The sequence below is a fragment of the Pseudonaja textilis genome, chromosome 2 (assembly GCF_049901715.1).
Source record: "Pseudonaja textilis isolate UNSWEBS1 chromosome 2, rPseTex1.2, whole genome shotgun sequence".
Taxonomy (NCBI): domain Eukaryota; kingdom Metazoa; phylum Chordata; class Lepidosauria; order Squamata; family Elapidae; genus Pseudonaja; species Pseudonaja textilis.
In genome coordinates, this window is record NC_141991.1 from 95,150,258 (window position 1) to 95,165,724 (window position 15,467).

Below are 15,467 nucleotides of genomic sequence, written 5' to 3' on the forward strand. Positions count from 1 at the left end.
ATAATTTCATCATAGCAAAAGGTTCCTTTGGGGTCAACATTCTAAGCTGCTTTCTTAACTACTATAAATTGATGATTTGGGTTTAATCATGCATTCCCTAGTCAATTCTAATCATAACCTTCAATGAGATAACCTTTAATGTTTTTTACTTTTTCTAAGATTTGGGTCATTGGTTAAATCTTGCCAAGCTCACCCGTTTCCAAAACAAGATAAAATTACAGACAACAAATGATGATTTGTATTCAGTGATGGGATTCAAATAATTTAACAATCGGTTCTCTTCCCTGATGAGTTCTTCCAAAAACCAGTTCACCAAACTGCTCAGAAAGTTAACAACTGGTACTCTCAAAGTGGTGCAAACCAGCTGAATCCCACCGCTGTTTGTATTCTTCAGCTGCCTTTTTTAAATTTGCCAATATAAGACTGGCACTGAAAGAGTTTACCACCTGAATATTTTATTTCAGGGAGGGGAGTTGCTTCTGCAGATTAGTTTTGTTACTATTGAATATAAAACTACAGGAACATGCAGTTTATTGTGCAGAAGTCCAGTCAACCATAATATCGAGTTTTTCAGAGCACTGGGACATTTTGGATAGACATGTCTGATTTGAAGCTGTTAATATTAAGGGAGTTCTACCTAGAGATGTACAGCTATTCAATTCTTCAACATTTTGTAACAACTTGGATAATATCTAAAACTAATTGCCGATTTGAAGTTTGTAGACTTTGCATATACTTGAATAAAATTAATGTTGCAGATGAGAAAGCCCTCAAAAAGTATGACATCATCATACACCACCCACTTAAACTGGGCAAAAATTATTTGGAAGAGACTTTAGCTTAGGATGTCAAACTGGATTTCTTCAAGGGCCAGATCAGCATTGTAGTTCTCTGCAGGCTGGCCAGGGGCCAGGAGACAGGATGGACACCCTCCTGCAGTACCCTGCCAGCCAAAAGGGGGTGCAGGGCAGGTATGGGGGCATACTTTTTGGCTGCCAAAGGCACTGCAGGCTGCTCCTTTGCTATTTCCAGGCCAGCCCCACGGGCCATATTTAAGCACTCTGCAGGCTGAATTCAGGCTGTAGGCCTTGAGTTTGACACCCTTGTTGTAGATCATTGATAAAACACACAATGTAAGTTCACATCCAGTCCTTGGCATTTTCACTGAAAAGAATTAGATGCTTAAAATAAGGAAGTTTCTTCTAGAAAACTTAGAATCACAAACAGATGTACTGGAGAAGGATTGGGGGAAGCCCATTGTTAAGTTTGGGGGAATTATCATAGTCTCATATTTTTCTGGATCTTGATCTATGAGTGTATGTGTGTACACATTATGACCATTCAGATAGCAAAAGAATCTATCTAGCTAGCTAGCTAGCTAGCTAGCTAGCTAGCTATCAATTGATCGTCAGTTTCTTTTGCTGTCTGAATGGTCATAACTTGTCAAAATTGGAAGCATCAAATAAAAATACTTTGAATTGGAAAAATGGAACCATTTTTCTCTAGGATACTTTTTAATGCTTTTTTAAAATCAATAAATGCTCCTTTTCTAATCAATAACTTTTGAATGATTTCCTCTCTCTCTCCCTTCCAGTTTTCATTTGATTTTAACTATTTGCTTCACCTTAAATACTATCAAGTGTGAACAACCAGAGTCACATGCATAGACTTCAAGCTAATTATTATGTTCTGCTATAATATAGGAATCTCCCCTGTCTGGCAGCTCTTCTCTGGGAACAATTAGATGAAGTTCCAAGAAACTGGGGGAGGGTCAGTTCTGACACTTTTATGGTTATGCAATGATTAGATTTGTCCCACACTTTATCTTTCCTCCCTGTCAGGATTGAATACTGCTCAACAAATATTTAAATCCTTTTCATCCCATTTTACATAGTAGTATTCAGTGTGTGAAATGATAAAAATATGTTTTATCATGTCTGGGAAAAAGCAATATATCCCTCAAATAATTTGTTTAATTAAAGCAAGGAAAACCAATCCGCAATCCACAAATGGATCCACAAATGAATCCACAAATTACTCATTGTAAGGAATATCTATTATATAGCAAGCAAAGCCTAAAAATTAAACTCTTAAACAAAGCAATCTGTTCTACAGAACATTATAATACATCATTCTATAATGAAAGTTAACACTGTATCCTGTCTGCACTCAAAAGCTAAGTAAGTTTGGATCTAGTTAGCACTGAATGGAAGAGCATCAGAGAATCCAGAAATTGGGGAGAAAAAAAACTCATAAAGGAGACTTCCATGCTGCAAGCATCTTGAAATGGTATATGACATGGTAAAAGCAACATTGGCAATAGAAAGATATGGAGAGCTATAGTGAAGGGTGCTGGATACATTATTTTAGCTCTGCTTCCTCTTTTCTTTTGCCTTATTTCGTGCCTTAAGTTTCTTCTTCCTGCTAATTCACACTCCTATTCTGACCTTCGCACACTACAATCCACCCCAAAGAGAATGCAATTAAGGTATGTGGAATATTGATATACCGCATTAATAGTTAATAATATTACAATTGTTTGGAAAACTGCATGGCTGTGCTGATATAGTCATCAAGGCTGAAGTTCAGCTCAAAGTTATTTTTATCTTTCATTTGTTTGTTTGTTTTTTTAGAGGAAAAGAGAGACCAAAAAGAACACTTATGCCTTAGTAATTTAGAGTCACTGGCAATCTCAATCTTTCAGGTGCTCAAATTTGTTTGACAATAGATTTTTAGAGCATACTGTTTCATGCATTCATGTATATTATTGCAGCTGGTAACAACATTTAAAAGTGTTATAGTTATTTTAGCTACCTTTTCTTCGAATGTTACCCACTCAAACCAAAACAACAACAACAACAAAAGAACCTTGATTTAACCAGAGTGTGTTCTGGGCTGCTGGGTGACTTGAGCATCCAATTATACTGCTTCTTCTTCACCCAGCCCTCAATTAAAATTTCTTGAAACAGTTGAGATGGGAGACAAGGCCCTTGCAAATTAGCTAAGTGGGTTACCAAAATGCAACATAACAACCTTAAGTTGAGAAGGCAGCACCTTCAGTTACTGTGCATTGCATAAGGAATTCACTGAGCAATAACCACCTTGGAAGCATCATTGTTTATTATGGAAGATGTAGCCAATGTCTTTTTATTTTATGAATATATTTCCCCTTGTGTTTTTTTAATGTTTGAGCAGTACCTCTTCATCAGAATGCCCTAGAAACATCCCTTCTGTTTATTATTGTAAGAAAAAAAAGTGTCGTTAACAATAACCCACCTCCTCTATAGCAGAGGAGGTAGGAAGAACAAAGTTCCATTTGGAACTGAGTGCTGATTGGGCAGGCCTCTTTCTCTGTACATCTGAACAAATGTAAACTAACTGTCCAAGTTATCGCTGAATCCATGTGTATTTAGACAAGAATTTAGCAGAAAAGGTGCTTCTTCTTTCCTGAATCTTAATTTAACATACTTCAAATATTTCACTACCAGATTCTAATATTTAAGTCCAGTAACTAAGGTAACAACATGCTTCTGAAAGAAGGAAAGTGAAAGGTGGACATTACCAAACAATCACTTTTCCACAATAATATTTGGATACAGTAGGTGCAGTCATACAGTAGTTGCTGTTTGTCTATTGCTAGGTGCCTGGATCAAGTACAATTCTCCAAGAAACCAAATTCAGTAAACAATGCTCTGAAATAATTACATTATAGTTTGTTAATTATGTTCTGCAGGGATTCTAAATCTGAACCCGTACTTGCATATTTAGCATTCATATTTATCAATCATATTAAATAGGTATCTAGCTCACAAAAAGTGACTTTGCATGACATACAATAGCATAAAAGCATAATACAATGCATTAAAGTTACTTTAGGAAATTTTATTTCAGCATAGGATGCATGTGCCTTTTTTGCTGGAGAGATTGAATATTGTTTCCATAACAATATTATAAACTAGGTTTATAATCTCTTTTTGGTCATGATTATCCATCACAATATGTTGCTATGACTTTCTCCAATTGCAAGCTTCAATGATGAAATCAGAGCATACTTTGTAAGTGAAACGGCAGCAGTTTAATGAAAACCAATAATTAGATTTAGTTGCTATTTCAGTGTAAAGTGCATAGATTCTGAGACAATGAAATTTTCAAAAAAAAATATGTCATTAATTATTAATAGTACCTGATTCTTAGTTCAACCAAAACTAAGAATGCTGAGATATTTTTAATTTTCATCTTAATATAAATTATTCTTAATATATGACTTATTGTAAGTTTTCTTTTAAAAAGAATTTAGGACTAAACAGCTTAGACAGAAATGCATTTAGGTTATAGATATTACATTTTCATTCGTTAATTTATTAGCTTTCCCATCAAGAATGTAGTCTTTATCTATGATACAGACTTACAATATTTTATCATGACAGGAAGGCTAATTTTTTTTAAATATTCAACTGAGATAAGTTTGCAGTGCAATCAATAGAAACATTTAACATATCTAAAAGCAGTATCTCAAGCCAGGTAGATTGTTGCATTCAACTTTGCTGGAAACCATTTTATCATAATTCAAATAGAACAACCCAGTCCTTTTTTTTCGGGGGGGGGGGTATGTAAAATGAGTCACCTTTCTGTCAACAGTGAATATTTCAAACCATTTTTAATCTGGTGTGACTAGAAAAAGCCTGACAATGTAAATGACTTCATTATGTTATCCCTTTAGTATCAAAATTTTATTTCTAACACCCAGACTGCACTTGTTGTTTTCAAATTTCTATTCACACTGCTTCTTCAATGAAGTTAAATTTGAAACATTATTTATCAACTTACCTGGTCAAGTGTTCATATAATTTACAAATTATTCCTTTGCATAATAGCACTTTAGCATCTAACTCTGAACTAATGAAGTCTCTTCTGATGAACACTTTAGCTATGTCCCTGGGGAGAATCTAGAAATGCAAACATCTGTGTTCATCTGTATGTATGTTTGTGCACTGTGAAGAATTAAATATGATGCTGAATTAGAGCTGCCAAGTCTTGCTTTTTTGAAAAGTTTCATACCTCTAATAGCTGTATTGCAAGTAGATACAACATGACCTTTTCAATGCTGAATAGTGCATAGAGCATAGCAGAATACTAAGCCAGACTTTTTTTAAAACAATGGTTGGTTTAACAAGTCATAATACTTCAACTCAGGCATCATGCCAAGCCAAAAACTAATCAACTATAACCTGCTTAACTTTATATATGAATATATAGCTGATGAAATAGATGCACCTGTCACATAACATCTCAGACTCAACAATTGTTGATAAAATAAAATAAAATGTCTGGCTACTGGAGACTGAAGTACAGGATATTACACTGGAATATCTGTAAGAATTACCATTTTCCCCCAAGCAAGAACCCAAGATAGACAAAGTAATAGAAAATGAAGTAGCTAAAATGCACTGTGACTTTAGAATTCAAATACATAAACACCTGCTCCATAACATCCAGATTAACCATTGTCGATAAGAAAGACAAAAAAAAAAATCTGGATAGTGGATGTTGCAGTATCTGGAGATAGCAGAACAGAAGAGAAAGGACTAGAGAAAAATCACAAAATACAAAGACCTACAAAGAAGTATAATGACTGTGGCAAAGCAAAGCAAAGATAGTACCAATATCAATATGCACTTTGGGCGCAATCCCCAAATATGTGCAGCACCACTTGAAGAGCATCAGCACTGGCAAAATCATCATCGGTCAATTGCAAAAGGTAACTTTTCTTGGAAAGTATCCTCTGATAGTACCTTTAACATCCTGAAACAGCAATATCTGCCTATCCTGGGTCCTTGGGGAAGGTTTGATAGATGGGAAAGAGTACCAAATCCAGTCTAAACATCTCACTGTCTAAAAGACTTTGAGTGGTTTACAGTTAAATATAGTTGAAACAATAGTAAAAAAAATGAGCAAGCTAAAACGTTGTGAGATTTCTGAATATAAAGTGATAAAGTCTTTGCTCAAAACACAACATGTGATTGAAAAGAAGAAACTGTGAATAACTGTTATGGCAATATCAGAGGATAATTGAATAGAAGAAAAAGAATTTCAAAAGACCACAAAGTATTAAGATCTGAAAATTAAATTTGAAATATTCCAACATAAATTAACCATGGCTGTCAGCACACTATGTACCATCCTAAAAAAAAATGTGGACAGTATTTAGAAAATGTATGCCTTGACAAAATTTCTATTTGACAATTAAAAAAGGATCTGCACAATTACAATATACAAATTACAATATCCTAGGTTCTTGGAGAAAAAAAATCAATGCATATGAAGGCCAATATCAGCTAAAGAACTAGCAGCTATGATCTCACACTGTTATTGTTATTAGAATGGCATGGTGGCTCAAAGGTTAAGATAATGGGCTTGTTGGCTAGAAAGCTGGCAGCCTAGGTTCGAGACCTGAGGGTCAAGTGATAGACTATGCTCCTGTCCCAGCTCCTGCTAACCTAGCAGTTCGAAAACATGCAAAGATGAGTAGATAAATAGGTATTCCCATTCAATGGGAAGGTAACAGCGCTCTGTGATGTCATGCTGTCCACATGACCATGAAAATATCTTTAGACAGCTTTGGCTCAATGGCCTTGAAATAGAGATAAGCACCATCCCCTATAATCAGAACTGACTAGTGGATTAAAATCTGCAGGGACTCCTTTACGTTTTGTTGTTGTTGTTACTACTACTACTATTATTATATACATCTCTAATTTCCACCACACATTTTTCCTAACAGCATAAAGTATATCTAGTTACACATTAGAATTAATTCTTACTAAAATGCAATCTTGCAGTGAAGTAGATTCTTTTATCAGTTCCAGCAAGGTACACATTTCTCTCTTGCCCAATTTCTAATTTCCATGTTATTTCTTTGTGTCCTTACAGAAAATACCAGCTTTTGCCAGGAAAAGTCCTATACTATTTCCTCCCTTAGAAGTGAAGTAAAGTGCAAATGTATTCCCTTTTGTAACTACTCTGAATATTCAAATATCCAGTGTATGTTTCTTGTATAAATGTCACCCTCAGTCTAAAATATGTAGCTGTTGAAGTGCTGTTGTTAGCATTATCAAGTGACTGTAGCTGCATTATATTGTAGCTTTTAATTTCTAGTACTATTTGTTTATAGGTGATTTACTGTGGATGTTTACTCCTCTAGATATTTTGTTTTTGTTACATTGTATTCCATTTATAATAATTATTGTTCTTTGTAGATCAGTTGTCCCAACCTTCTTGGCACCCAGGTCCAGTTTTGTGGAAGACAAGTTTTTCATGGACTTGGGGAAGGGAGTGAGGAACGTGCAACCTAAATCTTGTGTGTATGCCATTTTGCAAGCCGGCTGCTCACTTCCAACTGTGCAGCCCAATTCCTAACAGGCCACAGATTGTACCTGTCCATGGCCTAGTGGTTGTGGACCCCTATTGTAGATGATTCTTTGTGTGCTACCACAAGTTTGCTCAGATTTGGTAAATACAAACAAAAATATTTAATTTTAAATTAAAATTGATCACTGATCAAGTCTAGGAATAGACTTTAAGCAGCATTCTGCTTTAAGAAGAGTCAGATCATTTTCTCTTTACGGGATGGTAGAATGCCCCTGGTCTCAAGGATGCATACACCCAACACAGGTCATCCACCAGGTAGCCTCAGCCAGTCAGGATGTGGATCCCATACCAAGGGAGCTGAACCAACAGATTCAGGAGGTAAACAAATAAATCTGATATGGTCTAGAAAGAAACTTTGGCACATGGAGAAATTATATATAGAATAAAGCTTTTTCAGTTAGCCTTTCTGAGACAGTGGCAAATGGCCTCTGATAAAGACATAGATAAGAATTTAATCCATGAATCAGCAAGTGTTGACATTTAGAGAGGATTAGAGCTATTACTGAAAATTGCAGCATTTCAGAGATAAACCATGAAAATTTCACTAACCATGAAAAATCAATCTCACTAAACTGGAATAATTTTGAACATTCTGACAAAATGAAGCCTGATGGGAGTTCGAAATATGTTAATAAACTACTTGTAACTCTTTGGGTTCTTCTTGATCATAGGAGGAAGTCTCCAATTTCTGGTTGCTTCTTTACCTACTTTATATGGAGGGTTGTGAATTTATCCTATGGTAAAATGCAAGTAGAAATCTTCACAGAAAGATCAAAGGCCAAACTGCTCCTGAAATCTGCAATATTTCCCTAGATGACAAAAATGAATATGACTACATTATTTTGGAAAACATACTAAATTATTGCTGATAACAATCTTAGGTAATGCGAGTTGCTATTTGTGTAAAAACACAATACATACATTTATCACTTTAAGTAGAACTGGACTGTGTGCATTTTTGCATTCATAACAAATATAATCTTTCAATTACATCAACAATATCAGACTATTACTGTGGGTTGCAATTAGATTAGTGGTCCCTCTGGACGGCCACACAAGGCTAATGTGAACTGATAGTTGTGTGGGAAGGAAACAAAAGAATTAAAATTTAAACTATTTCTTCCAAAATATCCATGTTTTTTTTCATGAGAAAAAACAAGACTTTGAGATAGAATACACCTCTCTTGTTGTGATTTTTTCACTCCAAATAAACTCTTAAACTGAGCCAGAAATAAGATACTTTATCCAAGGAATCCTTTTATATCTTTCACTAACACCACAATTGCAACCTTTGTCTTCCATTTTGTGGAAGAGCACCCCCAGATTGTGTAGTTGAACCTGGGTATAAAATCCACATTTTTGATTTTCATTCTTTTTGTGGTGGTTGTTCTCCTAGAAAGGTGTTAAATAAAGGGTTTTAAACATCTGTGAAACAACTCAATAAAACAAATCACTGAACAAAAAAAGGAGGAGAAATTTCTCTGCAGTTCTAAAAACTAAAATAATATATTTTTAAAATATGGGTCTGGACCAAATATTGCTTGCACATTATAATTACCAACTTGAGAAAACAAGTTAAGGCTTTTGTTTGTCTCTTTTTCATATTCATATTCTAAACTGTGGGATATAATTAACCAATGTCTGAATTTACTAATCCTTCCTCTATAAAGAAGGTTGCGAAGGTAATATGCCTTCATTGAGGGCAGAAGGTCTTCAAATTAGACTTTGCTATTTTTTATCAAACACACACTTTCTATAATTGCTTCCCTAAATACAATGATTTCACCCTCTTCCTAGGCTAATTAAAGCTATGTTTATTCTGGAATGAAATATTTCAGAAGTACTAATACTAATTAAAGTCTTACACTTGGTTGCAACCATCCCTTCTTTATCCAGAATATGACCATGGATAATTTATTGGTTGGCAAGGCTGCCTTTAAGGGATTAATCTGATGATGGATTTGCAAATTTCCACATACTCCTCTCTCTCTCCAAAAATACTGCAAGTATCACAATTCTGGGATACAGAGCACATGTTCAAGCTTGTTGCTTCCAAGAAGTTGGTTGAACTCCTCTTCCTCCTCCTCCTCCTCCTCCCCCTCCTCCTCCTCCTCCTCCCTATTCCTATCATCATTACTGAAATAGATTTAAAAAAAAATGCTTTCCAAGTTCAAACATTGTTCTGATACCATAATATGTTTCAAGATCAAGTGTATAAAAGCATGAATCCTACTCTTCCTACTCTATTTTTGAAATGTGCTTTCCAAAATAAGGAATCTATGGCACATAAAAAACGATAATTTGATGAATACATGAGTCACCAACTGGATTTTTTAACTGGTGTTTTTTTTTTCTCAGATAAAGTATTGAGCTAACCCTTCTGAACTGCTAACCTTTTGTCATTTCAGAGTCTATTACATGTGCATACTAAAGATCATACAGTGCAAGGTAAAATGGAAAGATGTAACTATAAGACCTCTTATCTACCCTACAGAGAAAATCAATCATCATTTAGTAAGTGATTGCTCTATTTATTGCTGCAATCCAAGCACAAGCCACTCCAGAAGTGTATTAGAAAAGGAGTCATGGCATTGAATCCCAAGAGGAGTCCTTGAATAATTTTCTATCGTGAAATGGGATAAAAATACCATTTTGTGATGACAGACTCCAATAAATCATGTTCATGTGTTCACTTCCTCATATTACTAAAGAAACAACCATATTCAGAATGCAGATTATTTATCCTAAATTAAAACTTTTGAATTCATGCTTAGAATTTATACTTTTGCCTGCTGTTTTCCATATTTTCTATGACAGAGTCATTCAAGCAAGTGAAGCAATTTGTGACCTCAATACCATTCTTGGATCTCCCAATGCCTTTCCAGGCCATAACTGCCAAACACTGATGGTAATTTTGAAGTGAAAAGTCCATGAAAGCAGTAGTCTAAATCTTTAAGTAGATTTCGAACAGCTTGAAACAATGGTCATATATGGGCAATTCCATTCTATACCATAAAATGGATGTATCTGCATTTGCGAAGCAACAGAGGTAGAAAACTTGGCTCACACACTATTTGATTGTTGTTTGCATAAGAAGGTAAGAGACAGGTACCTTGGTTCATATGAATGACCCACTGGGAGCCATATTAAAACAATATAACTTATGTCAGTACATTCATGAACTGGAATAGAGCTTGGTAACAAAGTCAGCCAATGAATACGCATAGCAACTAAATCAGCCAATGAGAACAGTTTGGAAACTGAAACTAGAAGTAGCTTAGGCTGGAAACTGAAACTAAAAGTAGCATAAGCATGAAGCTATATTAAGCTCTGCAACTCTGCAACTATGTTGAGTTCTGAGTCTGTCTATTGAAGATGAAACTTGCTTGCTTGCTGAAGACTGGAGTTCTTCTCTGAACTTGCAATGTGTTTCTGTTTGAGTTTGCTCCATGTTGGAGAAATCTACAGTTGGTTTATAAAATCTACTTATGTTTATAAAGATGTTAAATGAAGCATCAGCCGTCTGTGTTTATTTTTCTGGTGCTGAACTATCGCTGCAAAACTCTCAATAACTTATGTGCAGCCAGAATTTGAAAACAACATTTAATATAGCACAGTACTTGAGTAAAATGGTTTGATTGAGATTGGCTTATGTGGGACTGATAGGGGTATACTGTAAGGGTGATACTGAAATATAATTTTATCTTACTTCACTTATCCATATATCAAATTATTGTATTTTACTCCAATTTCATTTTAAATTCCTTTTACAGGTTTAATACCATAAAACGAAACAAATCCTTTCTTAGAAACTAAAGAATGGAAATTATAATATCAAGTGCTGAGGCCTTATTCATTTTGCATGATTGCTCTCTCTCCCCGTAAATCTCATCAAAAAATAATTATGTCCTCAGCCTTTGGGTTGCCCATCATTTATTTTATTATCAGCCATAATTTACAAGGCAAGGTAAACATCATCTGTGTAGTATGTTTATCTTGGAATGTTATTTCTATTTTTAAGGGCCAAAATTTCAAGCTAGAAATGATCTTCCATAAATGTTTGGATGAATAAGATTAGAAGCAGGCTCCCTATTACAAAGCATTTTCTGAATATGTTAATCGAAATGAACATTTCTCTTCAAACTAAAAATATAAAGACTAAGGTTGATATTGCCAGTGGTTGGGTTGGGAGATATAGATTAAAGAGTTACAGAATTGGAAGAGATCACTAAATGAGTCCAAATATTTGCTCAGTCCAGGAATTCAAATTAAAGCATCAATGGCTGCCTATCTTTAGCTTTAACATATCTAATTGGAAAAAAAATGCACACATTGGGTTCACACCTTTCATTTAATGTTAATTTACATCCTGTAACTTAAAATCATTGCTCCATTTCTTGAACAACAGGTCTTTCTTTTTGAGATAACCATTCTACTCTTTGGAAATATATCATTTTCCCCAGCAATCATTTCTCATGGATTTATCTAATTTCCTTAGTCTGCCCTTCTTAAACTAAATTTTCTTAGTTCATTCTTGCTACCCATCTCTTCATTGGTCAGTTTATTTAAGTCTTTCTTAAAATGTGGTGCACAGAGCTGGACACTATAACTGATATGGAATCTGGCCAAAGCAAAATAAAGTGGAAATACTATTTTCCGGGATTCAGAAATCACAGTAAAATTGCATTTGCTTCCCCCCCCAGCAATATTACATTGTTTGTAACCAACCACTATTCCAAAATATGTATCACAAATACATTTCATTATCTGATCAAGGCAGCCCTTTCTCCCACCCCCCACGAAAAAAGTACCTGTTCCTTTAAATTTTTCTCCCTAAGTGAAAACACTTTGCATTGGTGTATATTAAATTTCACATGTTTATTTTCAGCTAATTTCTCTAATTTATAAAGCTTAAACTAGTTTTTCTTTCTATGTTCTATTTAGCCACCCCACCCAGTTTCTTATGAACTGCAAATATGATAACATTTCCTCTACTATTCATCTGGATTATTCATGACAACAGGGCAGTATGGTGACTCAGTGGGCTTGGGTGGGATCCTACCGGTTCGGTCTATAGAACTTGTAGCTGTGAAGAGCAGCTGACACCGAACCAGTTCAGTGTTTGCCCACCCGCCTGCCTGGGCTCTAGGTTGTCCTTTATTTCCTGCTTTTCTCTCCTCAGCTGCTTTGCGTGGCACAGCTGAGGTTGAAAAAGCAGGAAACAAGAGGATTTTCAAATGCTGCACACCTGAACACAGTGCTTGTCAGCTGTCCAGGAGGCACAGCTGATGATTTCTTGTAAATTCCGCACACACAATTGTCCACAGTTCGGAGAACCAGCAAATTGCTCCACTCACTCCTTACCTGGCATGCGAGCCATCCAACTTGCCTGGTTTGGTAACCTGCTATTTTTCCTTTCCCCCCAATCATCAGCTGTTCTGCTCTGCCAGGAGATTTAGATTAGCTAGAAAGCAAGAAATCCTTGTATTTCTTGCTTTCTAGCTAATCTAAAAGCAGAGCCGAACCTTCCTTAGGACTGAAGCTTTTCAGTGCAGACTTAGGTAGACAATTGCAGATAGAAAGATCTCTAAATCAATCTGTGATTCTATGAGCAATTCAATCTGTCTGCCTGCTTTGCCTGCTTTTGGCTAAAAGTTGCTCTTTTTGATATAAAAAAATCAGTATTTACATACATGGTGTGTTGTGAATTAATTTTGTGAGTTTGCTTGCAAGCAAATTTTATGTGAAAGACTCAGATAGTCAATTGCAGATAAATAGATCTCTAAATGAATCTGTGATTCTGTGAGCAACCTGCCTGCTTTGACTAATTTTGGGTAAAAGTTGTCCTTTTAATTAAAAAAAAAAAACATAAATATTTATAATATTTACATACAAACCCTGCCTTCCCAGTCACATGACCACCAACACCACCACACCCAAATTCAGCCACACCCACAGAACCGGTTGTTAAGAAATTTGAATCCCACCCCTGAGTGGGCTTGTTGGCTGGAAAGCTGGCAGCCAACATTTGAGACCCAAGCTCCACACGACAAGGTGAGCTCCTGTCTCTCCCTAACTCCTGCGAACATAGCATTTCAAAAGCATGCAAATACAAGTAGATAATTAGGTATTACTACAGTGGCAAGGTAACAGTGAGCCTTAATCTGCCACTGGCTGGCTCAATGGAGATGGAGATAAGGTCAGCCCCCTATAATCATCAACAACTAGCAGATTAAAATCTGCAGGGACTCCTTTATCTTTATTCATGAAATTGGTGAAAATATGATGAAAATATACTTCACTTACCTGATCTTGTTGGAACCACTTCAGTTGTATTTCTAAGTCCAATAAATGAGAACTGATAGAGCCTCCAGGATCTTGTATCCCCCACTTCCACTGAACTGCGTTTCCACATATAGATTATTTCCTCCTTTGGGTAGCCATCTTCAAACCAAGGGAATCAGGATTACATCAATATATTTTTATGTGTTTGTGCTTCCTTATTTACAAACTAGTACTTTCCTATTTATGTGTGGATCTCAGTGATACTACAGATGCGCTTGTATAGCTTTCAGCCATTTTGTCACACAATACTTATTGAATTCATCTAAAACCCAAAGCAACAAAAACTTCAGAAAAGGATTTTACAGTTACAAACCATTATGGAAAAAGCATGACTATGTCAAATGTCTGACAGTTTCCAATATATCAAATTGAAAACATTCTTTTTTCTTAAAGGAAACTTCATTCACTACTCATCCCCAACCCTCATAATGGCTTTTTAAAAGTGAAGGATTTTACCAGGAATATGTACGCTAATGTTCATGCTCTTCTGTAAAGATGAATTTCTCTGCTAGATATCTGAGAGAACCACTATTAAATTAAATAACAAAAAACATAAAATGTGCACTTGTGTATGCTTTATTCTGCAGATATTATGTGCTGTGGACCCTCCAATGGATTTGGCAGTGAGGATTTCTAGATGCCATTCCCCAGTTAGCTGTGAATTTTAATGAGTCATTACCCCTGTTCAATTCACTTCGCTGACATACATGGCAGTAAAATAGGAGGAACCCAAGCCTTGCTTAAGACATTTTACTTTTGAACAAAAGGCATACGAAACCTTTAGCATTAATCATGTTTGGAGAAAGCAGATGAGTTTAGAGAATGGAGGGCAATGGCTACATAAACCTCTGTCATTTGAGACAATCTCTTCATTCCATTCAATCCATTGAATGGTAAAGTTAACTCTATTTAACTATTCCTGAGCTTAAAGGAAGGTTGGGACAGATGTGATGAATTTATAAACATGTGAGATTTGAATTAGCTTATTTTTTGGCAGCAATGTTTCTCCTTAGTTGGAGTTCAACAGTACTTGGTAGTCTCATATTTATTTAATTATATAGCTATTGTTTGGAAACATTCTAGTGACTTATAGAAAAATGCCCTAAATTTTTCATAAAAATCATGAGCAATGGATAATGTGTGTTCATCTGAACAGTAATTTTATTATTGATTGTTGTTATACATTGACACAAAAACATACTATGTATTACATTGTCAGCTTTATCTGATTATTGTGATATTAAGCTTTTTGTTTTTATTATTATTACTATTTTCCTCTTTCATAAGGATAATCTCATTGTTGACTACTTACAGCTTGAAAATGCTAGGGGACAAGAGTGTTCATCCATTGGGAAATTGTGTAACTGTAATTGACACTCTGCATCTATTGTCAGTCTGAAAATAAACAAAGGCAGATGTTATTTCTATTTGTATTATTCTCAGCCTACCAATCCTTACTGTAACTATGACAATAGTCAATATGTGTTCATGCACAATACTTTTTCTCTGCTAAAACCCTGAGAAGTGTTCCTTGAGTACATAAAATATTCTTACAGTCTTTGTTCTTTGTAGACTACTTCTTCACCTTCATTTTCTATAATTCTGAATCATCTGGATCAGAAATTTGTCCCAACTTTATTTTTATATTAGTTTGAGAATGGGTAAAAAGAAGCTTGAAAATCCATATGCATTTT

At 35.3% G+C, this 15,467-nt stretch overlaps 1 protein-coding gene across 2 annotated transcripts in view; it reads right to left on the reverse strand.

Annotated features, from left to right (window-relative positions):
• GABRG2 (gamma-aminobutyric acid type A receptor subunit gamma2) overlaps positions 1-15,467 on the reverse strand; it is a 76,176-nt gene that overhangs the window by 26,425 nt on the left and 34,284 nt on the right. For both annotated transcript variants that reach the window (XM_026696094.2, XM_087924569.1), the window contains exons 5-6: positions 15,086-15,168; positions 13,735-13,872 (exon numbers count right to left, since the gene is read on the reverse strand). In XM_026696094.2, the coding sequence (XP_026551879.2) occupies positions 13,735-13,872; positions 15,086-15,168 (221 nt within the window). The remainder of the gene's footprint in view (positions 1-13,734; positions 13,873-15,085; positions 15,169-15,467) is intronic.